The 25,537-nt window shown below is 42.6% G+C and overlaps 1 protein-coding gene across 3 annotated transcripts in view; it reads right to left on the bottom strand.

Annotated features, from left to right (window-relative positions):
• LOC126284338 (uncharacterized) overlaps positions 1 to 25,537 on the bottom strand; it is a 285,882-nt gene that overhangs the window by 142,817 nt on the left and 117,528 nt on the right. For all 3 annotated transcript variants that reach the window (XM_049983188.1, XM_049983187.1, XM_049983190.1), the window contains exons 9-10: positions 11,394 to 11,531; positions 6,677 to 6,799 (exon numbers count right to left, since the gene is read on the bottom strand). In XM_049983188.1, coding sequence (XP_049839145.1) covers positions 6,677 to 6,799; positions 11,394 to 11,531 — 261 coding nt within the window. The remainder of the gene's footprint in view (positions 1 to 6,676; positions 6,800 to 11,393; positions 11,532 to 25,537) is intronic.

The raw sequence follows: 25,537 nt of genomic DNA, 5'->3' as shown, positions 1-25,537 counted from the left end.
GTGTCTAACTGTTGCTGTGTTTGTCTCTGGTTTTGTTTCATTTGTTGCATTAATTGCAATAATAATGTATTAGTGTCTGGAATCTGATCATCTATGCTTTTCGGCAGTGCATTTGCACCGGCAACATTCACAGTTTGACAAGCAGAAAATGTGTCTCGGCTTATTTGAGAAAACGGTGAGGACGCAAAACCTGAATGTACAGTATTTGCAAGATTGTGTCCTGTCATATCGGATTCCTGACGCGAGCTGTTGCCGACCAATCGATCGATAATGCTTCCCTGTTCACTAACTGTTTCACTTCCTACACCATTATTTGCAGCCCGCTCCATTTCCCTATGCACTATTACCAAATTACTACTTTGAACATTTGTGAATTCATTACATGGTGGCGCAAACACATTGCTTCCGTCTTCACTGTCATTTCTCAGTTTACTTTGTAGCCTAGTATTACGTTTTTCACACGCCATTATTATCGCAATATTTCACACGATAACACAGAAAAGCACAATTTGAAGAGCAAAAATAAGAGAACACATTAACATAGCACTGAAAATAATATCTAGTTAATTGCAAGCGCAGCTGCGAAATACTTGGTGCAACTCTACATGCATGCCACAACTGTTGTACTGTACAACAATGAAAGACTACAACTACAAAGGAAATTCACTCTAGGATTACGCGTGCTAGCAATAAACAAAAGCTACACTAATTACACAAACTACAAGGAAAAAATAAGAAGATTCCAGTGAGGTATCCTCGGCTAAGGGTCGACATATGAAACGTCCCCTTAGAACAATTTATACACGACTGTGCTTAATCTGACACACAATATTTTTTAGCGCAACGCAATCTGACTTTCAAAAATCCCTACAAAAGAATGGCCCTGACCAACATTAACCTATACCTTTCACAAATCAGTTACCTCACAAAAATCTTCGTTACTCGAACTACTGCAACACAGCGAGCGCCACTACTGCCAGCTAAATAAAAGATTCAAACTACGGAAGGCACTAACTACTGATAGGTATAGTTAGCAAATGAAAGATTTTAATAGAGAACAAACAGTGTATTTACCTTAATAGTCAAAATATATATGGTAGTTCATGACATCCAGTCTTACAAATTACAAAACTCCGCCATCTCTCTCCCCACGTCCACCACTGCTGGCGGCTCACCTCCAACTGCGCGACGCTATGCGCTGTTAGCATCCAGCTGCCGCTGCCCAACACTACAATGGCGAGTATTACAACAATGCCAACCAGCCACAGACTGCACACGGCACAGCCAGTGATTTTCATACAGATCGCTACGTGACGGCGGCGTTACCAATAAAAGAACCTAAACAGCTTACTTACAGTAGTTGCTGTGGTTCCACGCACTGAGGTGATGAAAGTCGTGGTATATTTCCTAACATCCTGTCGGACCCCTGTCCCTAGCGCAGTGCAGGAGCTCGACGTAGCGAGGACTCGTCGTTGGAGGTCCCCTGCAGAATTGTTAAGCCATGCTGCCTCTATAGCCGTCCACAAGTGTCGCAGGCGCAGGAATTTCTGGACGAATTGACCTCTTAATTATGTTGCATAAATGTTCGCTGACATTCATGTTGGGCGATCTGAGCGGTCGAAACATTCCTTCGAATTGCCCAGAATGTCAAACAAGCCAATCGCGAACAGCTGTTGCCCAGTGACACAGCGTATTGTCATTGATAAAATTACCATGGTTGTTTGGAAGCATCAAATCCATCAATGGCTGAAAATGGTCTCCGAGTACCCAAATATAACCTTTCCATCCAATGATCCGTTCAATTTGACGACAGGACGCTGTCCGTTACATGTAGACACAGACCACACTTTCATGGAGCCACCACCGCCTTGCGCAGTACCTTGTTGACATCCTGTGTCCATAGCTTCATGGGGTCGGCGCCCCGCTCGAATCCCAATACAATCAGCTCTTACTAACTCGGGACTCGTCTGTCTGACAAAGCCACGGTTTTCCAGCCGTCTAGAATACAACCAATACGATCACGAGCCCAGGACCGACGCTGCAGCCGATGTCGCGGTGTTATCGAACGCAGTCGCGTTGGTCGTCTGCTCCAGTAGGGCGTTAACGCCTGGTTTTGCCGTACTATCCTAACGGTTAGGTTCGTGGTGCGCACCACATTGGTTTCTGCCGTTATTTGACGCAGTGCTGCTCGTCTGTTACCACTGACAATTCTGCGGGAACGCCGCTACTCTCGGACATCAAGTGAAGACAGTCGGCCACTATATTGTCCGTGGTGAAAAGTAATGACTGAAATTTGTTACTCGCGGCACAGTCGGGACACTGCGGATCTCGGTGTATTGAAGTTCTTAAATGTCTCGTAAATGGAATGTCCAATGCGTCGAGCTCCACGTTCAAAGTCTGTTAATTCCCGTCGTACTGTCTTAATCACGTCGTAAACCTTTTTGCGTGAATCACCTGAGTTTAAATGACAGCGCCACTAATGCAGTACTCTTTTGTACCTCGTGTACTCGATACTACCGCCATCTCTATATGTGAATATCCCTATCCCATGACTTTTGTCACCCCAGTATAAAAGCGCAGCAGTTACGAGATTAACTCATATTCATTATTTATAAAACGCTTCTTTTATTCTATAAGAATGTAAATTACGCAACGGACTAACACTGACCAGTAGTTCTACTTATGAGCGAAAAATATACGAAAGAATCAATAAAAGAACGAGAAGTCGCCGACTTGCAGTACCTCTCCTACAAATTCATTTGTGTTTCTTTCCCTACCTAACTACCACTACTATCGGTAATACTACCATTTACTACGTCATTTATGTACTGTGTCGTCGGCCGGAGTGGCCCAGCGGTTCTAGGAGCTACAGTCTGGAACCGCGCGACCGCTACTGTCGCAGGTTCTAATCCTGCCTGGGGCTTGGATGTGTGTGATGTCCCTAGGTTAGTTAGGTTTAAGTAGTTCTAAGTTCTAGGGGACTGATGACCTCAGATGTTAAGTCCCGTAGTTCTAACAAGGGAACCTCCTCATCGCACTCCCCTCAGATTTGGTTATAAGTTGGCACAGTGGATAGGCCTTGAAAAACTGAACACACATCAATCGAGAAAACAGGAAGAATTTGTGTGGAACTATGAAACAAATAAGTAAAATATGCAAACTGAGTAGTCCATGTGTAAGATAAGTTACATCATGGAAAATATGCACGCAAGAGCGCGAGAAGCTGTGGAACGAGAGGCCTTTGGTTCAATTCTTTCCTCGGGTGAAAAGTTTAATTTTTTATTTTCAGACAATTCATCTTGCAGTTTATGTGACAAACTCTTATGTTTTCATTACTTTTTTGGGAGTGATTATCCCATCCACAAGAAAACCTAAATCGGGCAAGGTAGAAGAATCTTTTTACCCATTCGCCAAGTGTACAAGTTAGGTGGATCGACAACATATTCCTGTCATGTGACGCACATGTCGTATAGATATATCAAACGTGTTTTCCTGTGGAGGAATCGGTTGACCTATGGCCTTGCGATCAAATGTTTTCCGTTCCCATTGGAGAGGCACGTCCTTTCGTCTACTAACCGCACGGTTTTGCGGTCGCAAAACACAGACACTAAACTTATTACAGTGAACAGAGACGTCAATGAACGAACGGACAGATCATAACTTTACGAAAATAAGGAAAGTAAACTTTTCACTCAGGGGAAAACTTGAACCAAAGACCTTCAGTTCCGCAGCTGCTAACGATAACCACGGGACCACGTCACTCCTGAGCATACATTCTCCTTCATGTTGCGTATCTTCCACTTGGACTACTCAGTTTGTATATTTTGCTTATTTTTTCATAGTTCCATAAAACTTCTACCTGTTTTCTCCATTGATCTGTGTTCAGTTTTTCAAGGTCTATCCACTGTGCCAGCTTATAACTAAATCTGACGGGGATGCGATGGGGAGGTTCCCTTGTCGGTGTCATTTGAACCATTTTTTGTACTGTACCAAAACTACCAAACCTTAGTTTTGCTAGAGCGTATCTACAAACATCAACAAAAGTTTTGCATCACCTCGGCTCCTAGAGTTCCAGAACCTGTACAGAACATTGGAATAGAGATCAACATAAACATAATATCCACCCTTTTTATTGCTCATGAAAACCACACATTGCATGTTGTACCACCATATGGCGAGACCTTCAGATGTGGTGGTCCAGACTGTTGTATCTCTGATACCCAGTAGCACATCCTCATGCATTGATGCACGCCTGTATTCGTCGAGGCATACTATCCACAAGTTCACCAAGGCACTGTTGGTTGAGATTCGGCGTATAGCCCTCAGAGTGGTTGGTGGGTCACATCGTTCATAAACAGCCGTTTTCAGTCTATCCAAGGCATGTTCCATAGGGTTCATGTCTGGAGAACATGCTGGCCACTGTAGGCAAGCGATGTCGTTATCCTGAAGGAAGTCATTCACAAGATGTGCACGATGGTGGAGGGAATTGTCGAATGCCTCGCCAATACGCTGCCGATATGGTGCGCTGTCGGTTGGAGGACGGCACTCGTGTACCGTACAGCCGTTACGGCGCCTTCCATAACCACCAGCGGCGTACGTCGGCCCCACATAATACCACCCCAAAACATCAGGGAACCTCCACCTTGCTGCACTCTCTGGAAATTGTGTCTAAGGCGTTCAGCCCGACCGGGTAGGATTGTCTAGTTGAAGGCATATGCCACACTCACTGGTGAAGAGAACGTGATGCCAATCCTGAGTGGTCCATTCGGCATGTTGTTGTGCCCATCTGTACCAGGCTGCATGGTATTGTGATTGCAAATATGGACTCCGCCATGGACGTCGAGAGTGAAGTTGCGCATCAGGCAGCCTATTGCGCACAGTTCGAATCAATAACACGACGTCATGTGGCTGCACGAAAAGCATTAATCAACATGATGGCTTTGCTGTCTGGGCTCCTCCGAGCCATAATCTTTAGGTAGCGGTCATCCACTGCTGTAGTAGCCCTTGAGCGGCCTTAGCGAGGCGTGTCATAGACAGTTCCTGTCCCTGCGTATATTCTCCATATCCGAACAATATCGCTTTGGTTCACTTCGAGACGTCCGGACACTTCCCTTCTTGAGAGCCCTTCCTGGTACAAACTAACATTGCGGAAATGATCGAACTGCGGTATTGAACGTCTAGGCATGGTTGACCTACAGCCAACACGAGTCGTCTACTTCCTTCCTCGTGGAGTGACTGGAACTGATCGGCTGTCAGACCCCCTCCATCTAATATGCTCAGCTCAGGCATGGTTGTTTACATCTTTGGGCGGATATCGTGCCATCTCTGCGAAGTCAAAGGGACTGTGTCTGTGATACAATATGCACATTCAAGGTCTATCTTCAGCGGTTCTGGGAACCAGGGTGATGATAAACTTCTTTGATATGTGTATTTTGTACTCGAAAATAATCTGAAGTTTTCCTTCGTGTCACAAATATACGAACTATGGGAATTCTTTGTCTTGGCTAGCTCGGCCCTCGTATAACAGAAGCAAAACTGATTTTTGTACTTAGATAACCGGTCTAGTTCGAACAAATAACATTTATTGGTGACCATTTTCATTTCAAAGGCGGACAATCTTCAGACTGTACTCTGAAACACAAAGTACTATTCATGTAGAGGAGGATACGCATTAAATATGAACAATATAATAAAAATAAAATGAAGTTCTACCAAACATTTGTGTGTGGAAACGAATCCATGGGGCAGGATCAGCAGAAGTCTTCCGATGCTGTCAACTGCTGGAGAAAACGTGATGCGGTTTGTTTGAATAGCGTAATCTGCCTCCCCCCCTCCCCTTACCCTTGTCGTCCCGAACAAGTAGAATCAATGCTTATTGAATACATGACGAAAAGTTTTAGCTTATAAATAAAAAAATGTTATCTATTTTTAGTATTGGCTGCAAGTCACTGGTTACTTAACAGCGTGTATAACGCTTCTACTAAATTTTGGTTACCAGCTTGCTTATGGTATCTAACTACAATATCGGCTTAAGTTGGCTATTTTAAGTTTATGCTGTAAAATAGAATATGTTTAAACGAAAATTAACGTAAAATAAGAAGCCAATAACGTCACTGTTGTAGTGACGTATGCAAGACCGTCTGTACTACGTGAAGCTGCTGGTTACTTACCAGAGTGCAGCATCGACAGTTGTCAAAGATGTTACGATGTAATTAATTATGGATATCTGGTCGCTCTGAAGTACTGCTTGCAAGTTAACTGACACACAGAAAAATGATTTCTGCAAACTTGACCTTTTTCTCAGTACAGCTGTGAAACTGATCGCTATTTCCCCAAAATGTTTTCGAAAACACACTTTACCATTGGAATCACATTAAGAAAGGCACCTGAAGATTCTTTGGAGACAAACCCAGCATGTGACTAGGCAAATATGCAATAAAGTGTTCGCATAAACCCAATTACGTACTTCGGCTTGTAGAGTGCTATAAACTTAGAAAAGTAAATGAAACACAAAAAATTAGACCAACTACTACTCTATAGTACATATTACCACTAATTTCTGTTACCACGTGTTATAAACAAGTTACTGAAATGAAAATGCCAAGTTGTTAGCACAAATAAAACTTTAGAGATTAACGAATAGCTAAATTTATAGATTAATTTGAAAAATACGTACGAGGATAATGGGACGCACCGCCTTGTTCTGACTTGCATTGCTTTTGAGTACACACCCATTTCTCTTGAGGACTGCAGATGCAAATGTTACAGTCAATTGTTTTCGCACTCCCAGGTGTACACACTGAAAAAGCAAAACACAAGAAGTGAAAAATGATACCTATTCGAAAAATCGGCATCAGTTGAGTTGTAATGGAAAATGGAAATTGGGGTTATACGTGGTGAAACTCACATTCAATTACACTCTCATATGAACAAAATAATTAAAAAATGAAATGAAGAACTCCTCGACGTTTTGCACAGATCGTATAGTTTAATGCGTGGTCTTCGGTTGAAATGTGGCGTTGCAAAACGGTTCAATAAAGTTAATACATAAAATAATTACAAACGAATCTTTTTGTGTTATGTATAAGAGAATTTTATTTCTCACTGCACGAATTATGTGCCGGGGGTACTGTTTCAAACACGTCATTTAGCGTATCATACAACGGAACAAAAAATCTACATACATGAATGAAATTAAATGTTAAACCGAGACCTTACAATATACAAAAGATAAATTATGTTGTGATAAGAGAGCTTTTTTACCATGCCCTGATCGGTCGCGAAAAGGAAACCACAGCGAATATTATAACTGTTTTGTTTGCAACATTTAGCTACACCTTCCAACTACTTCTCTGCACAGTCGCCACTTCGACTTAGACATTTGTCGTGGCATGGTAGTAACTGTCCAATACCCTCTCCTGTGATTAACGCCAATTCTCTGCGCTGGTCCGCAACTTGTTGTTGTGCCATACTGTAGTCTTCATACCCAGGAGTTCATGTGAGATAAGAGATGAAATCAGAGATGTAAGGTGGGTGACCAAACACTTCCCCTCGAAAATCCACCTGTAGCGTCTTCGTTGCCCTGTAGTATGTCGAGAACTGGAAAGAAAACACGCGGCAGTTACTTTGTGTGGAGTGCATGAAAGCAGGCAAAATCCCTTATCAGGTCTTCCAACATAGCGGGAGACGCTACATGCTAGGCATATTTACGTGCCCACTGTATGTTCAGAACAGAAAAGATCAATGAGACGCGACAGACGAGCATACTAGAGACACATATAAACAAAGTTTCACTGGATTTTAATTGTGGTATTAATTTCGCGACCGACTGGAGATGGAGAAAAAACAGTCATCGTAAATTGGTGGAGACCTATCTAATAGGTTACCAGCTTGTAGTTCCTCAGCGCACAAGACTGATAATAGCAATTTTTCACAGTGTTTGAACGAAATCCCATAGTCGAATCAGTTGGGAAACGATACCGTAGTCGTGATGTTATATTCACTAGGAGGAGCGAGTATACTTATGACAATCCTAAATGAGGCCGCAGGGTGTCGCTTGGAACTCAGCAAGCTCTGTTCGTTCACAAGATCCAGAAGAGCATTGGTAGTGGAAGGTATCTCGGTGCTGGCTTCCTTGACTTTCAGAAGGTGTTCTATTCATTTCTGCTCCATTGTCAAATAAACACAGTACTTTCTGAGTGAACAGGACAACAGGTATGGCGTTCAGAGTGAGATTTTCAATCTGCAGCAGAGTGTGTGCTGTTATGAAACTTCTTGGCAGATTAAACCTGTGTTGCCGGGCCGAGAATAGAACTCTGGACCTTTGCCTTTCGTGGGCAAGTGCTCTACTTCTCTCCTGACGGAGCACTTGCCCGCGAAAGGCAAAGGTCCAGAGTTCGAGTCTTGGTCAGGCACACGTTTTAACATGCCAGGAAGTGTCAGGTATGGCGTTTATTGCATTGATGCATTGGAGATAGTCCTTTGAAACCGAATATACCGGGTCATCAAAAGGTCAGTATAAATTTGAAAACTTAATAAACCACGAAATAATGAAGATAAAGAGGTAAAATTTGACACACATGCTTCGAATGACATGGGTTTTTATTAAAACAAAAAAAAGCAAAGTTCACAAAATGTCCGACAGATGGCGCTGGACAGCGAAACTGCTACCGTAACGGGTGAGAAGTACGCCGATATTTTATAGAATCGCATCATCCCCAGCCTGGCTGATAAACATCTGCTGGAACGTACGACATTTATGCAGGATGGCGGTCCACCCCGTATTGCTAGATGCGTCAAGGATCTCTTGCGCGCGTCGTTTGGTGATGATCGTGTGCTCAGCCGCCACTTTCGTCATGCTTGGCCTCCCAGGTCCCCAGACCTCAGTACGTGCAATTATTGGCTTTGGGGTTACCTGAAGGCGCAAGTGTATCGTGATCGACCGATATCTCTAGGGATGCTGAAAGACAACATCCGACGCCAATGCCTCACCATAACTCCAGGCATGCTTTACAGTGCTGTTCACAACATTATTCCTCGACTACAACTATTGTTGAGGAATGATGGTGGAATACTGCGCATTTCCTGTAAAGAACATCATCTTTGCTTTGTCTTACTTTGTTATGCTAATTATTCCTATGAAGCGACATCTGTCGGACATTTTTTGAACTTTTTTCTTTTTTTTTGTTCTAATAAAACTCCATGTCATTACAAGCATGTGTGTCAATTTGTACCTCTCGATCTACATTATTCCCTGATTTATTCAGTTTTCAAATTTATACTGACTTTTTGATCACCCGATAAGTTTTGTTTTCAGCACTTTTTATGTGCATGTAAAGCACGATATTACAGTTTTGTGTCGAAATATCAAACATACAGCCGAAGACAAAGAAAAAGTCATACCCCGAAGGAATTGTCTAAACGCGAGAGGAACTGATAGACGTACAAACAAACAAATGATTACAATTCCAGAAACATTGGGTGATTTATTCAAAGGAAAGAACTTCACAGATTGAGCAAGTCAATAACTCTTTGGTCCACCTCTAGACCTTATGCAAACAATTATTCGGCTTGACATTAAAAGAGTAGTCGAAGGGTTCTCCTGAGGGATGTCGTGTTACATCGTCAAAATCTCGGGACGGTTGGAAGGACGTGCCATAATGCACCAAATGTCCCAACTGGAGAGAGATCCGGCGACCTTGCTGAGCGAGGTATGGTTTGCCAAGCACGAAGACAAACAGCAGAAACTCTCACCACGTGCGGGAGAACTTTACCTTACTGAAATGTAAGCAAGTGATGGCTTTTCATGAAGGGTAATAAAACGCAGCGTAGAATATCGTCGGTGCTGTGCTTTGCTGTATTGGTGCCGTGGATGACATCCAAAATGTTCCTGCTATGACAAGAAACGGCAGCCCAGACTGGTTGTCGGGCCCTGTCGAGGACGGCAGTCGCGTTGGTATCGCACTGCTTTCCTGAGCGTCTGCAGACACGTCCTCGGCCTGGAATCTCATTCAGTGGGGTAGAGTGGTCTTCAGTGATGAACCCCTGTGAGCGGCGAAGACGTGTCTGGAGAGGTCCTGGACAGCGATGGGATACTAACCTGAGGGTCGTCCTTCGTGGCAAGCCATCCTGGGCTTACATTTCAGCAATATACTGCCCACCCACAAGCGGCGAGAGTCTTTACTGCTCGTCTTCGTGATTTCCAAACCCCACCTTGGCCAACAAGATCACCGCATCCCTCCCGAATTGAGGTTTTTGTGAGCGTTTGTTGGTAGGGCCCTACAATCAGGTTGCTATTTTGACGACCTGATTCGCCAATTGGACAGAATTCGACACGATATCCGTCAGCAGTAAATCCAAGAGCTGTATCAACGCCAAGCCTCATAACTGCTTGCACAAGGGCCACGGTTTGAACAACGCGTTATTGACTTGCTCATTTTGTAAAGCTCTTTCTCTGGAACAAAACATCAGATCTTTCTGAAATTGAAAATATTTGTTTGTCTGTACATATACATCACATCAACCGATTTCCGCCCTATTCAGATAATTTATTCGTGACGCGTGGTTATTAGAGGAGACTATAATATCGTGCGCTACTTCTTGTGAAGAGTTTCACTCCGATTTTTTAAAATTTTTGTGTATACTTGTTTGTTGGGTGTTTTCTTATAATTTCCATTTTTGCAAATGGGTTGTAGTATTCGTGAAGCTTGGTAGGTTATTGAAAGTTTGAGTCTTTGTTCCCGGAGAGTGCTTCTTTGCACAAACAGTTCCTCACGATTGTTTCACTCCATAGTGGCCATATTTGCAAGAAAGGAGAAGTTGATAATTAATTTAGAGAGATCTGCTTCATTTGTATTAATTATTTATACAAACCACGACTGGTTTGGCGATTTTAAAATCCCGTCTTTATGTGTATGAAATTATTCTGTTGCCTGTCGTTGGGGTGATTCGGCCAACATGCAGCGATTGGAACTCTTACACTGACTTGCCCAACCGCATTTTATGTGTTATCAGATACAATAATTTCGTACACCTGAAAATGGGATTTTAAAATGTTGAAACCTCTCGGGTTTGAATAAATAATTAATACACCTGAAGTGGATAACTCTAACTGAATTATCATGCCTCTTATCGGCGGATGTCCTACGTACTAAATCATATGGGGAGAGTGCGTACTAATGTATGTAGGACGTCACGTTTTCACCGGTCAGTACCTTACTAACATAGGATAGAGATGCGCTGATACTAGTATCAATTACACTCCTCTAGGTGCTTTCGGAGTATGTGTGATAGGTTTAAACATAGGAATATCTTTATGGGTGAATTTTGTCTGTATGTTTGCAGGAAATCATTGCTATTTTAACCTGTACGGACAGGCTTTTGCTTACACTTACCTTCCATCACTCTCTCGACACAGTTGAATGTGGTGCAAACTGCGCTCCTGCCGGACTGTCTGCACATACATCTGTTACATCTCAGCATGAAGCTCGTTCCTGGCACGCACAGAGTCGCTTGGTTGTGGCCTCTTACACCTAGAAAAGAAAATGGGATTGAGTCCGCTGTCCCACGCTGTAGAACGCTAGGTGCCTTCAGGTGAGTTCTTTGAAATGTAGAATAATTTCACAACTCTTTATCTCGGCACGAGGATGGACATGACGTCGTGTTCCTGGTATGTCACTACACTGTAATATGCAGCACAGCCCGTAATGGGCTTTGCTGCTCGCAGTGATGTGACGCTTAGAGAAGTAGTTTGCTCCTGACGCATCGCAGTTTCCCTGGAATGCTCGCAGCTTGACAGTTGACACTTCACGTGTTGGAGCTGGTACCCTTCAGTCAGATCGGTAAACTTCACGTCCGAACCGTTTTCCGCGGACAAGCTACTGCCACAACAACTGAATTGGAATATCGAGAAATCCCACATGTCCCACAAGGTAAACGTTTCAGGAGATACAAAATAAACCGTCTAGGTCTTAAAGTTATGCTGAAATTCCGTGCAGCTGTCTCATTTTTCGTTAAAATGAATGTAATGGGAAGAATACCAATGAAACCTTCAAACATTTTCTTGGCATTACCATAAAATTTATGTAGTGTACAAGTGAGCTTACTCAATATTTCGTAATAAATATCAGTCGTTACTTAACTCATACACTGTTCCTAGAAGATACAAAAATCAAACAAACCGTTCTTATTTTTCCATTCTCTTTAGCAATATACTCTACATGTTTATTCTTCCCCACACGTTAGCCAATTGTGCATGTCAGAGCAGAACTTGTAGATGATTTCTTCTTTTGGTAGAACGGCATAACGCCCCTTTGCTTATGCATTTTCTCATCATTTATCGGCACATGGTCTTGACAAGCCTGACTTACTGAGCTTGGTTTACTTAGAGATGATTCAGCCAGTGGGAATGTGTGCCCTTTTGCTGCATCAGTGAATGGCCTAACTTTAACAACACCAAGACTATCGCCAATAGCACAACTGCGTGAACTGTGTTACATGAGACTGCTGTTTGTTTTTTCTTTGGGTAGCCCTTCCTTGAGTTTCAACGGAACTAGTTATTTTGGCAGAACTTGGACCAACGATTTTTAACATTTAGCATCTCTTCTTTTCTTTTGTGTTTTCACTTCAAAATTCGTCTTTTTGCTGGACTCTATTTTAATTAGCAAATATATCGTATTGTCCTTTAAAATTATTCTTTTCATCACGCTGACATCTCTGCAATATGGAAGATAAGTGGCCTCTTATTGGAAAGTAATGGCTGAAGAAAGTGAATCTTCCCTGTACCACAAGCATTAAACAAAATCTCACCATAACTGGGTTCTTACAAGAATCAGAAAACAAGTGAAGATCCAACGTTTTCATATATATAATGAAAACGAAATGAGCAGACTTCACAGTTTCTTATTTGGGAAGTAATTAAACATATCAAAATACCATCCAGAATCAAATCCTGCAGGGAGGGTTACGAAAGAGTTACACAGATTCTTTCATACCTATTGCACAGAAAAATATACCAAGTGGGCAATAGTAGTTGCAGATTTAGAACTAATTTTAAATGAATTACCACATCTAGCTACAGGACTAGTACCAATTAAATTAGTAACTGGAACATTTGTTGGAGAACCCTTAGTCAAATATGTTTCGTGCTCTTCCTCCACGACAGTAAGTAACGCACATGAAAGGTTTACTCGAAGTTTACGCAAGTACATCACATCTTGTATTGATATCCGAGGGAAATGCAGGTGTGGCCCAGCGGTTCTAGATGCTTCAGTCTGGAACTGCGCTGCTGCTACTGTCGCAGGTTCGAATCCTGCCTCGGGCATGGATGTGTGTGATCCCTTAGGTTAATTAGGTTTAAGTAGTTCTGAGTTCTAGGAACTGATGACCCCATAAGTTAAGTCCCATAGTGCTCGGAGCCATTTGAATCTTTTGTGTACTGTCCTTAGGTTAGTTAGGTTTACATAGTTCTAAGTCTAGGAGACAGATGACCTCAGATGTTAAGTCCCATAGTGCTTAGAGCCATATGGAACTGCAGATTCTGATAAAATCAAACGAGAGGCCTTCGAAGGTGAAATCTGTTTGTTGTCTCTTTAACTACTTGTAATTTCCCAAGGGCTTTTTCAGAATGCCCCTTATGCACTGTTAACTTAGTTTTTGCTGTCCTTTTAGCAGTATCAGTCAGAGATGGATTCTCGATTTTTACACCGAGCTCGCCGCATGTGGAACACGACTCCCCATGTGGCTGTCAAAATCTTAAATTAAAGTCTCCATGGGAAATTTTCAAATAAAATTGATACTCAGCAGTGCTGGTAATTTAAAATTTTGAGAAAGCCGGCGCCTTTTGTACATGTGGGGTTTCTCTTCCGTTTAGGTGATACAATGGCTCCATAAAAACACTACGGGTGCTTAGAGAAATTCTCTAACCACGTCCGACGTCACCTGAATGCCACCATTCCAGGACGTGGGACTGGAAGAGGAGGAGCGGAAGATGAACGTCATCGCCGGTGGTCTTCCAGGTATCCAGACCTCACACTTCATGACTTCTATCTGCGGGGCTACGTAAAAGATCGCTTTTTTATCGCCCCCCCCCCCCCTCCCACCCCCACTACGCATGAAACTCTTGAAAGTCTGCGACGACGCAATGTGGAAGCTGTGAATTCGATAACGAGTTGTCAGGTGCTTCGTTTGAGGCAGGAAATGAACCACCGCTTTAATATTTGAACTTTTGTCTTTGCAGGAACGTTGAAATTGTGTTTGGGAGCAAGAAATGTTTGAAATCGGTTCCCTCTTTTAAAAAGCCCCGTATCTAAAAAAAAAGTTTAATTCCTACCATTTGGTTTAGGGAGTGTTTGTACATATACACGTACCGTACATGTGCACACTACGTTATGTGCTATTCTGATAGTGTTTTGATATCGGAATATATTACTGCCTGTTCTATGGCGTTAAATGTTAATGGTTGTTTATTTAACATTACCATTTGTTACGGACGTATGAATATTTATTCAAAGTTCCGCAAGATCCCTTTTTGCATTTATGGCTAAGCTCTACTAATCATGCTTCATGAATAACCTCAAGTTGTCTGCTTTCATATTTCTATTATTGTGTACGTTCTGTCCATTTCCGCTTCTTATGAGGGTTTTTCAGATGTTGTGGTTATTGTGTGCGGACACTTTACGACTCTAAAAAATCGCAAAGCTACAGCTACTTATCGGATAGTGTGCACGTCAGGACTTGGTGACACGACCGTTGCTTATGGTAAATATAGAGCATTATGGACGTCTTATAAGTTCTTTTTGTGCCAGTGGAGGACTTAATTAGTTATTAAGCCTGATGCAAACAAACTTTTGTAGCGTTTACAGTTTAAATAGGTTTGTTGGAAGCAACCCTGGCTTTGAGACAAATAAAACAATCCGTTTTTCTTTTTTTTTGGGGGGGGGGGGGGGGCGGAGGTGTTTTACTGGCGGCTTTACCAGCCTACCCTGTCCATGGAGAGCGTGCTTACCATAGCCAAACCATAAATGCAAAACAATTTGAGGTTTCTGAATAAATACTTACAAATCCATAATAACCAATAGTATTCATGAAAAGAACGGTTAATAAACGACAATATGAAAACACAATCAAAATATAGCATAATATATTAAGCACATTTATGGGCATATTTAATCATCATCATCATTTAAGACTGATTATGCCTTTCAGCGTTCAGTCTGGAGCATAGCCCCCCCTTATAAAATTCCTCCATGATCCCCTATTCAGTGCTAACATCGGTATCCGCCGTCTGCTTCACGTCTGCTGTGCTGTGCTACCTTAATTTAAGTATTAACTATATTTTTCTTACTTGTCACTTCTTCTTCGGTGTGTTTTTGCTTTTAGGAAGCTTTAATTGTCTAGTGCTATTAATAGTGTTCCATAGATTTCGTGTTTGTTTTGAATACAGTCAGAGAGAGTCCCTTTAGTCAGCCATAGTGCCAGTAGTGCTAGTGTTTGTTTTGAATACAGTCCAGAGACAGGTAGTGCTATTTTCATTGTTTTCTACAAGAAGTGGTTATCAATCACAGTTTAGTCAATAATCAGCCGCCTTTAGTGAATTAGCTGTCTAGTTAAAAGTTGATTAAGTCTCTTCAGTAAATTGATTCCTTAGGATGGATAGGATGTGTGACTGCTGTGTACGGACGCAGGAGGAGCTGGCCACTCTTCGCGAATAGCTAAGCGTGTTGATGGCCGCGGTGAGCCGTCTTCAGGCTGCTGCCTCGGAGTGTAGCGGCAGTGGGGAGTCTGGTGCGTCGCAAGGTACACCCCAGGTGTTACATGCAGGCTGGCCGTGTGGCATCACCCGCTCTGCCTGTGGGTGGACATGTGGCCGCTCCTTCAGCAAGGTCCGAGCAGGCACACGGGGGGAGGGGTTTATTAGTTATTGGGAGCTCCAACGTTAGGCGGGTGATGGAGCCCCTTAGGGAAACAGCGGAAGGGTCGGGGAAGAAGGCCAGTGTTCACTCTGTCTGCTTGCCGGGGGGTCTCATCCGAGATGTGGAGGAGGCCCTACCGGAGGCGATAGAGAGCACTGGGTGCACCCGACTGCAATTTGTTGCTCATGTCGGCACCAATGACTCCTGCCGTCTGGGTTCAGAGGTCATCCTCAGTTCGTACAGGCGGTTGGCGGAGTTGGTGAAGGCAGAAAGCCTCGCTCGCGGGGTGGAATCAGAGCTAACTATTTGTAGTATCGTTCCCAGAACCGATCGCGGCCCTCTGGTTTGGAGCCGAGTGGAAGGCTTAAACCAGAGGCTCAGACGATTCTGCGGAGAGCTGGGGTGCAAATTTCTCGACCTCCGCTATCGGGTGGAGAAGTGTAGGGTCCCCCTGAATAGGTCAGGCGTGCACTACACGCCGGAAGCGGCTACAAGGGTAGCGGAGTACGTGTGGAGTGCACATGTGGGTTTTTTAGGTTAGAGAATTCCCTCGCTAGGCCCGACAAGACGCCTCCTGAGCCGCGGCAAGGCAGGAGTAGGCAAAATGAAACAGCGAATAACAATATTAATGTGCTAATAGTAAACTGCAGGAGCGTCTATAGAAAGGTCCCGGAACTGCTGTCATTAATAAACGGTCACAACGCCCATATAGTACTAGGGACAGAAAGTTGGCTGAAACCACATGTAAACAGTAATGAAATCCTAAACTCAGATTGGAATGGATACCGCAGAGACAGGCTGGACAGTAAAGGGGGAGGCGTGTTTGTAGCGATAAGAAGTGCAATAGTATCGAAGGAAATTGACGGAGATTCGAATTGTGAAATGATTTGGGTGAAGGTCACGGTTAAAGCAGGCTCAGACATGGTAATTGGATGTCTCTATAGGCCCCCGGGCTCAGCAGCTGTTGCGGCTCAGCACCTGAAGAATAATTTGGAAAATATCTCGAGTAGATTTCCCCACCATCTTATAGTTCTGGGTGGAGATTTTAATTTGACGGATATAGACTGGGAGACTCAAACGTTCATAACGGGTGGCAGGGACAAAGAATCCAGTGAAATATTTTTAAGTGCTTTATCTGAAAACTACCTTGAGCAGCTAAACAGAGAACAGACTCGTGGCGATAACATATTAGACCTTCTGGTGACAAACAGACCAGAACTATTTGAATCAGTTAATGCAGAACAGGGAATCAGCGATTATAAAGCGGTTACTGCATCGATGATTTCAGCCGTAAATAGAAATATTAAAAAAGGTAGGAAGATTTTTCTGTTTAGCAAAAGTGACAAAAACCAGAATTACACAGTACCTGACGGCTCAACACAAAAGTTTTGTCTCAAGTACAGATAGTGTTGAGGATCAGTAGACAAAGTTCAAAACCATCGTACAATATGCGTTACATGAGTATGTGCCAAGCAAGATCGTAAGAGATGGAAAAGAGCCACCGTGGTACAACAACCGAGTTAGAAAATTGCTGCGGAAGCAAAGGGAACTTCACAGCAAACATAAACATAGCCAAAGCCTTGCAGACAAACAAAAATTACGCCAAGCGAAATGAAGTGTGAGGAGGGCTATGCGAGAGGCTTTCAATGAATTCGAAAGTAAAGTTCTATGTACCGACTTGGCAGAAAATCGTAAGAAATTTTGGTCCTATGTCAAAGCGGTAGGTGGATCAAAACAAAATGTCCAGACACTCTGTGACCAAAATAGTACTGAAACAGAGGATGACAGACTAAAGGCCGAAATACTAAATGTCTTCTTTCAAAGCTGTTTCACAGAGGAAGACTGCACTGTGCTTCCTTCTCTAGATTGTCGCACAGTTGACAAAATGGTAGATATCGAAATAGACGACAGATGGATAGAGAAACAAATAAAATCGCTCAAAAGGGGAAAGGCCGCTGGTCCTGATGGGATACCAGTTCGATTTTACACAGAGTACGCGAAGGAACTTGCCCCCCTTCTTGCAGCGGTGTACCGTAGGTCTCTAGAAGAGCGAAGCGTTCCAAAGGATTGGAAAAGGGCACAGGTCATCCCCGTTTTCAAGAAGGGACGTCGAATAGATATGCGGAACTATAGACCTATATCTCTAACGTCGATCAGTTGTAGAATTTTGGAACACGTATTATGTTCGAGTATAATGTCTTTTCTGGAGACAAGAAATCTACTCTGTAGGAATCAGCATGAGTTTCGAAAAAGGCGGTCGTGTGAAACCCAGCTCCCGCTATTCGTCCACGAGACTCAGAGGGCCTTAGACACGGGTTCACAGTTCCCCACAGTCGTTTAATGAACAGAGTAAGAGCATCCTGACTATCAGATCAATTGTGTGATTGGATTGAGGAGTTCCTAGATAACAGAACGCAGCATGTCATTCTCAATGGAGAGAAGTCTTCCGAAGTAAGAGTGATTTCAGGTGTGCCGCAGGGTAGTGTCATAGGACCGTTGCTATTCACAATATACATAAATGACCTTGTGGATGACATCGGAAGTTCACTGAGGCTTTTTGCAGACGATGCTGTGGTGTATCTTGAGGTTGCAACAATGGAAAATTGTACTGAAAGGCAGGAGGATCTGCAGCGAATTGACGAAAGGTGCACGGAATGGCAATTGAATCTCAATGTAGACAAGTGTAATGTGATGCGAATACATAGAAAAATAGGTCCCTTATCATTTAGCTACAAAATACCAGCTCAGCAACTGGAAGCAGTTAATTCCATAAATTATATGGGAGTAGGCATTAGGAGTGATTTAAAATGGAAAGATCATATAAAGTTGATCGTCGGTAAAGCAGATGCCAGACTGAGATTCATTGGAAGAATCCTAAGGAAATGCAATCCGACAACAAAGGAAGTAGGTTACAGTACGCTTGTTCGCCCACTGCTTAAATACTGCTCAGCAGTGTGGGATCCGCACCAGATGGGGTTGATGGAGGAGATAGAGAAGATCCAACGGAGAGCAGCGCGCTTCGTTACAGGATCATTTAGTAATCGCGAAAGCGTTACGGAGATGATAGATAAACTCCAGTGGAAGACTCTGCAGGAGAGACGCTCAGTAGCTCGGTAAGGGCTTTTGTTAAAGTTCCGAAACATACCTTCACTGAAGAGTCAAGCAGTATATTGCTCTCTCCTACGTATATCTCGCGAAGAGACCATGAGGATAAAATCAGAGAGATTAGGGCCCACACAGAAGCATACCGACAATCCTTCTTTCCACGTACAATACGAGACTGGAATAGAAGGGAGAACCGATAGAGGTACTCAGGGTACCCTCCGCCACACACCGTCAGGTGGCTTGCGGAGTATGGATGTAGATGTAGACGTAGATGTTAAACCAATTCTTTCAAAATCATTCTTAACCGAATCCAGGTAGCTTCTCCTTGGTCTGCCCCGACTCCTCCTACCCTCTACTGCTGAACCCATGAGTCTCTTCGGTAACCTTGCTTCTCCCATGCGTGTAACATGACCCCAACATCTAAGAATGACCGCCCTGACTGCTACATCTATAGAGTTCATTCCCACTTTTTCTTTGATTTCCTCATTGTGGACACCCTCCTGCCATTGTTCCCATCTACTAGTACCTGCAATCATCCTAGCTACTTCCATATCCGTAACCTCAACCTTGTTGATAAGGTAACCTGAATCCACTCAGCTTTCGCTCCCATACAATAAAGTTGGTCGAAAGATTGAACGGTGCACAGGTAACTTAGTATTGGTACTTACTTCCTTCTTGCAGAAGAGAGTAGATCGTAGCTGAGCGCTCACTGCATTAGCTTTGCTACACCTCGCTTCCAATTCTTTCACTATGTTGCCATCCTGTGAGAAAATGCATCCTAAATACTTGAAACCGTCCACCTGTTCTAACTTTGTTCGTCCTATTTGGCATTCAATCCGTTTATATTTCTTTCCCACTGACATTACTTTCGTTTGGAGATGCTAATCTTCATACCATAGTCCTTACATTTCTGATCTAGCTCTGAAATATTACTTTGCAAACTTTCAATCGAATCTGCCATCACAACTAAGTCATCCGCATATCCAAGACTGCTTATTTTGTGTTCACATATCTTAATCTCACCCAGCCAATCTCTTGTTTTCAACATATGATCCATAAATAATATGAAGAATAGTGGAGACAGGTTGCAGCCTTGTCTGACCCCTGAAACTACTCTGAACCATCAACTCAATTTACCGTCAACTATAACTGCTGCCTGACTATCCATGTAAAGACCTTTAATTGCTTGCAAAAGTTTGCCTCCTATCCATCATCTCTGATTTTCATCCAATTGGTCCGTAACTAATACTCGCACTTTCCTTTCAACGATACCTGAGAAGATTTTACCCACAACGCTGATTAAAGAGATACCTCTGTAATTGTTACAAAATTTTCTGTTTCCATGTTTAAAAATTGGTGTGATTACTGCTTCCAGTCTGATGTAACCTGTCCCGACACCCAGGCCAATTCAATTATCCTGTGTAGCCATTTAAGACCTGAAGTTCCACTGTATTTGATGAGTTCCGACTTATTTCATCCACCCCAGCTGCTTTATTGCAGCAACTCCACCCACATTGAGCAACTCCAAAATATTCCCTCCATCTTCCCGAAGGAACCACAGGATTCACCAACAGTTTTCCTGACCTGTCCAAAATACTTGTCATTTCCTTCTTACCTCCCTTTCGAAGACTGCTAATTACACTCCAGAATGGTTCCCAGCAGCTTGACCCATAGTCTCCAACCTGTTTCCAAAGTCTTCCCAAGATTTCTTCTTGGATGCTGCAATTATCTGTGTGGCTTTGTTTCTTTCTTCAACATAACTTTCTCTGTCTACCTGAGTTCTAGTATGTAGCCATTTTTGATAGGCCTTCTTTTTCATTTTACAGGCTGCCTTGACTGTGTCATTCCACCAAGCTCTTTGCTTCATCCTACTTTTACACACTACTGTTCCAAGACAATCTTTAGCCACTTCCAGTACTGCGTCCCTGTACCTTGTCCATTCCTTCTCCAATGACTGTAATTCACTACATTCAACTAACTGGTACCTTTCTGAGATCGCTGTTATGTACTTGTGCCTGATTTCCTTATCCTGTAGTTTCTCCACTCTTATCCTCCTACATATGGACCTGACCTCTTGCACTTTCGGCTCACAATCCCAATTTCACTGCAGATTAAATAATGATCAGTGTCATCAAAGAATCCCCTGAATACTCGTGTGTCCCTCACAGCCTTCCTGAATTCCTGATCTGTTATTATATAGTCAATGACAGATCTGGTTCCCCTGCCTTCCCAAGTATACCGGTGAATGTTCTTATGTTTAAAAAAGGATTTTGTGATTACTGACACAGAAATCCAAGAGTTGTTTCCCGTTCCTGTTGGCCTCCATACCCTCTCCAAATTTACCCATAACCTTTTCAAACCCTTTTGTTCGAATTCCAATCCTGGCGTTAAAATCACCCATGAGCATAACACTCTCCTTGTCCTTTACCCTAACAACTACATCACTGAGTGCCTCATAAAAACTATCCATCTTATCTTGATCTGACCCTTCACAATGCGAATATACTGACACAATCCTAATTTTCTTTCTAGACACTGTCAAATCTATCCACATCAGTCGTTCGTTTACATACCTTATTGCAACTACGCTGGGCTCCATTTCTTTCACGATGCAAAGCCCTACACCCCATTGTACTATTCCTGCTTTGAGTCCTGATAGGTAGACCTTGTATTCTCCCACTTCCTCTTCTTTCTCACCCCTTACCCGAATGTCACTAACAGCTAAAACTTCCTTTGGGCTCATACGGCAAAGACTACCAAACCCACCGGTTAGTCCCTCAGCTGTTGGGGGTAAAACTCAATGGGACTCGGGGCAAGTAAGGCTAGCCACGTGCTTCCCTGGTACTTTAAATATGGTGCTGACAACAGTCAGAGCAAAATGCCTCGTACCTTTGGAGGTGACGGAGTCCCACCTCTAAATGACAAACCAGAGACTCCCTAGATTCGACTGGGTATATTTAAATATATAAATAATTACTGAACAAAATGGCAGTAATTTAATATTTTTTATTCTAGCAGGGAACTATAAAAAACTGTAATCGAAAGCACAAAGCATAAAGTGAGGCCCTCAAAGAGCAAATAACACTTGGCAGTTTGTAACGCTTACGTTACGTTCGTACGAGTAAATCATAATTTAGCTCAATGTGGGGCAAGTTCTACAGTGTGGGCAGAGAACTACGTTGGGCTCTAGCTGACGAGTTATGACGTGACACCCACCTGGAAACAGCGTCCTCACTTGCCAAGGGATACGCAAAACTCTACATTAAAAAATATCACAATAATTCCTATGCTGTGAGCAACTGAAGCAGTCGAGACAGCAGCTCCCTTTTGCTTCTGCTGGCACGAAGAGTCCGGTGTAACAGCCAAAGTGAATATCCGTGCTGGTTATGAGTGCAGCCATTTTTATCATATATTTCATTAATAGAACTGGGTGGCAATGGTCAACGTGAAAGTTCACAAACGTTGGAGTGGGTTAATACTTTCAGATTTACTACGAAAGAGACTCACATGTAGGGCTGAAGTGAGTGTGGTCACATAGGTGAGCAACTGTATTAATTTCAAATTGCATTTGACGTCATCTTGATTCACAATACTACAGTACTAACTTACACGGGTGCTGTTTACAGAGCTGTGTTAAGAAGTAAAGCAGAGAGTGAATCCTTTGGAACAAAAACTGTCAATGTTTACTCAAAAATAGTTACAGAGTGTAATAATGTTCTCTCTGTTACAACGCACCTTTTTAAACAAGGCCATTACCATGGGTATCGTTTGCAGAGTGTGTGAGAGAGAGAGAGAGATCTTTTCAAGACAGCGTTCTACCGAAAAACTGTGAGGTGTGACTGGTGTTGTATATCTCCAACAACAGCCCTCATATGTACTACCAGCCAGTTACAACCAGCTATGGAGGTGCTTCACTTTTTCAAGTGGTGGTATTGTATGTGGCATCGCTGGTGGGAACGATTTTCAGAGACTGTAAACAAAGAAATATCTAAAATAGGGAATTTATGATAGCAGGTGTGAAGCAGTGTTTGTGACTGGATGTTCAGTTACAATTAACAGTAGGCATAAATAGCACAATGGAATAACACATAACACTGTTTACAGTGAAATTGCCGCGGAAAAACTGTGAGTTCTGTCTATTCCAAAATTACTTAACATTTCAGTGAAAGTTAATGACACTCGATGTTGTCATAAATGCCACAAGATGCAATGAATGCTGATATGGGATGCCAAGTAAGAGACTGATTTCACATTGAGAAGACAGCGAGCTTTCGCCTATACGGGGCTACGCCCTAAAGATGCGTACAACTCGCTTGTATACAGCATGTAGCAGTAGTTAAGCACACTCGTACTTCATTGTTGGTCGAAGACGTTTTTCACATTGGAAAGCAGCTACTGAAATCTAAAGGCACCACGTGCCGAACGGGACCATGCAGGTCTTGACAACACGTGGGCAGACAAGGTAAAATACGGTAGGCCAACTGATCTGATTTTTCTTAAAAGCCCAGGAGCATAGCATGGCAAAGAACCACTTCGCAGTGCGCTAACAAATAGTAAATATATTTTATAATTATGCACATAAGTGACATTTTAACTATAAGTGACCATAAAAAACAGTGACGTTAAGGAATGGGGAAGAATGTTACTCTTCTCATAGAAGAGAAGAGGATAAGTTTTGTCAGAATCACATCACAAATTGTCAGAAAAGAACTTTAATGCAAGAAATTTCGGATTTCATGGAAAACACTGCATGACTAGCTTCACATGACCTTAGTTTATACGTAAGTGTACTTAGTGGAAGTCACCGCACTGCATCGGCAGACACTGTAGCTTTCGACAGTAATGGGGCAGTTTTTCGCAAGTTCCATTTTCTGATGTATGCAGGAAATAAACAGTCTTTATCTATAGGGGGCAAGGATACCAATTCAAGGTGGTGTCATTGAGCCTGAAAATATCCACACCCTTTTCTTGTGTGTTTCTCACAGTGTGAGGTAAAGATTTTCAGAACAAAATAACTGTTTGCGTCGATGGTGCATTAAAAAAGTTGACGTGGATGCAGTCAGATGTTGGAAGACATCTTAGTGGTATTTGAGTGAATGTGAAAACGTAAGAGTTTAAAAAAAAGGAAATTATATTCCTAGGGCATATTATTTCAGCTTCTGGAATAAGAACGAATGCTGAGAATATTTAAGCCATTAGAAACATTCATGAGCAGAAGAATAGGAAGCAATAAAGAGTCGCTTTGCTGTGTTGATTTTATCGCAAATTTACGAAAAAGAGTATTGAATGCAAAACTGTTGTTGGACTTAACTAATAATAACGCTGTTTGCACATGGACCAAAGAATACAACAAAGAATTTGAGGAAATTAGGAAAACTTGGGCAGGTGAATCATGTTGTCACACCTGATCTGCCACAGAGTTTTAGTTCAGCGTAGAAATACCTGTATATGGAACTGGTGCAAGACTATTTCAGGTTATACCATAAGAAAGAAAAACAATCTACTTTTCTTGCAGAAGCTAAAACAAATGGGAATGAAAATTACTCTGAGGGTTTTAGAAAGCTCTAGTATTATCTCGCAGGTAGAAAATGTACGTATACACAGACCACAGAGCATTAGCCTTTTTGTCCAGCTGCAAGCTAACACTTGGGAGACACATAATCAGGGCACCAGTTCTACACGAATAAGACTTCCAGATTTTATACGTGAGGTTTTCACCGAATGGATTGGCGGTCATGGCCTTGTATTGTTAGATTCTAATAATAATTAGAATGTGGATTTCGTCTGATAAAAAGCACATTTTTAAATGGAACAATACTTATTGAGATTAACAAATACAATTAGGGTAAATTAGAATTTCGGTCGTGTTGGTTGCAGTATTCTAGTGTTAGTCGTTTATAAGATATGTCACTCTGACACGTGTACAATACCTGTGGAAACGCATACTAAAGAGCAACACAACTACATACTATACTTGTGTGGATTCTGAACAGTAACGAGACAATTAACAAGATAAGTGACGGTTACAATTTCATACAATAGTTGTGTGGATTCTGACCAGTAACGATACAACTAACAAGATAACTGACCATCACAGGTTGTGTTGAAAATGACCACTGGCTGGGGCAACACATGCTTACAGTCTGGTATGGAAGGCGTGCAGCACACGTGCTAGCATTTCAGCGAAGATTTCCGACCAGGCTACAGTAATACATCGTTGCATATCATCTTGGGTACTTGGTATGTCCTTGTAGACATCTTTCCTCCCGCAGGAAAAAGTTAACAGGCATCACATCTGTGCAGTGCAAGTTTTAGGTGATTGACGAAACTCGTCTAGCTTGAAGGGGGAAACCAGATGGTTAGGCCGCTAGATGGCGCTGCAATAGGTCAAACGGATATCAACTTCGTGTTTTTTAAATAGGAACCCCCATTTTTATTACATGTGAGTGTAGTACGTAAAGAAATTTGAATGTTTTAGTTGGACCACTTTCTTCGCCTTGTGGTAGATGGCGCTGTAATAG

Source organism: Schistocerca gregaria, chromosome 8, assembly GCF_023897955.1.
Source record: "Schistocerca gregaria isolate iqSchGreg1 chromosome 8, iqSchGreg1.2, whole genome shotgun sequence".
Classification (NCBI taxonomy): domain Eukaryota; kingdom Metazoa; phylum Arthropoda; class Insecta; order Orthoptera; family Acrididae; genus Schistocerca; species Schistocerca gregaria.
The sequence above is the reverse complement of the archived record's forward strand: the minus strand, read 5'-3'. Positions and strand labels throughout refer to the sequence as shown.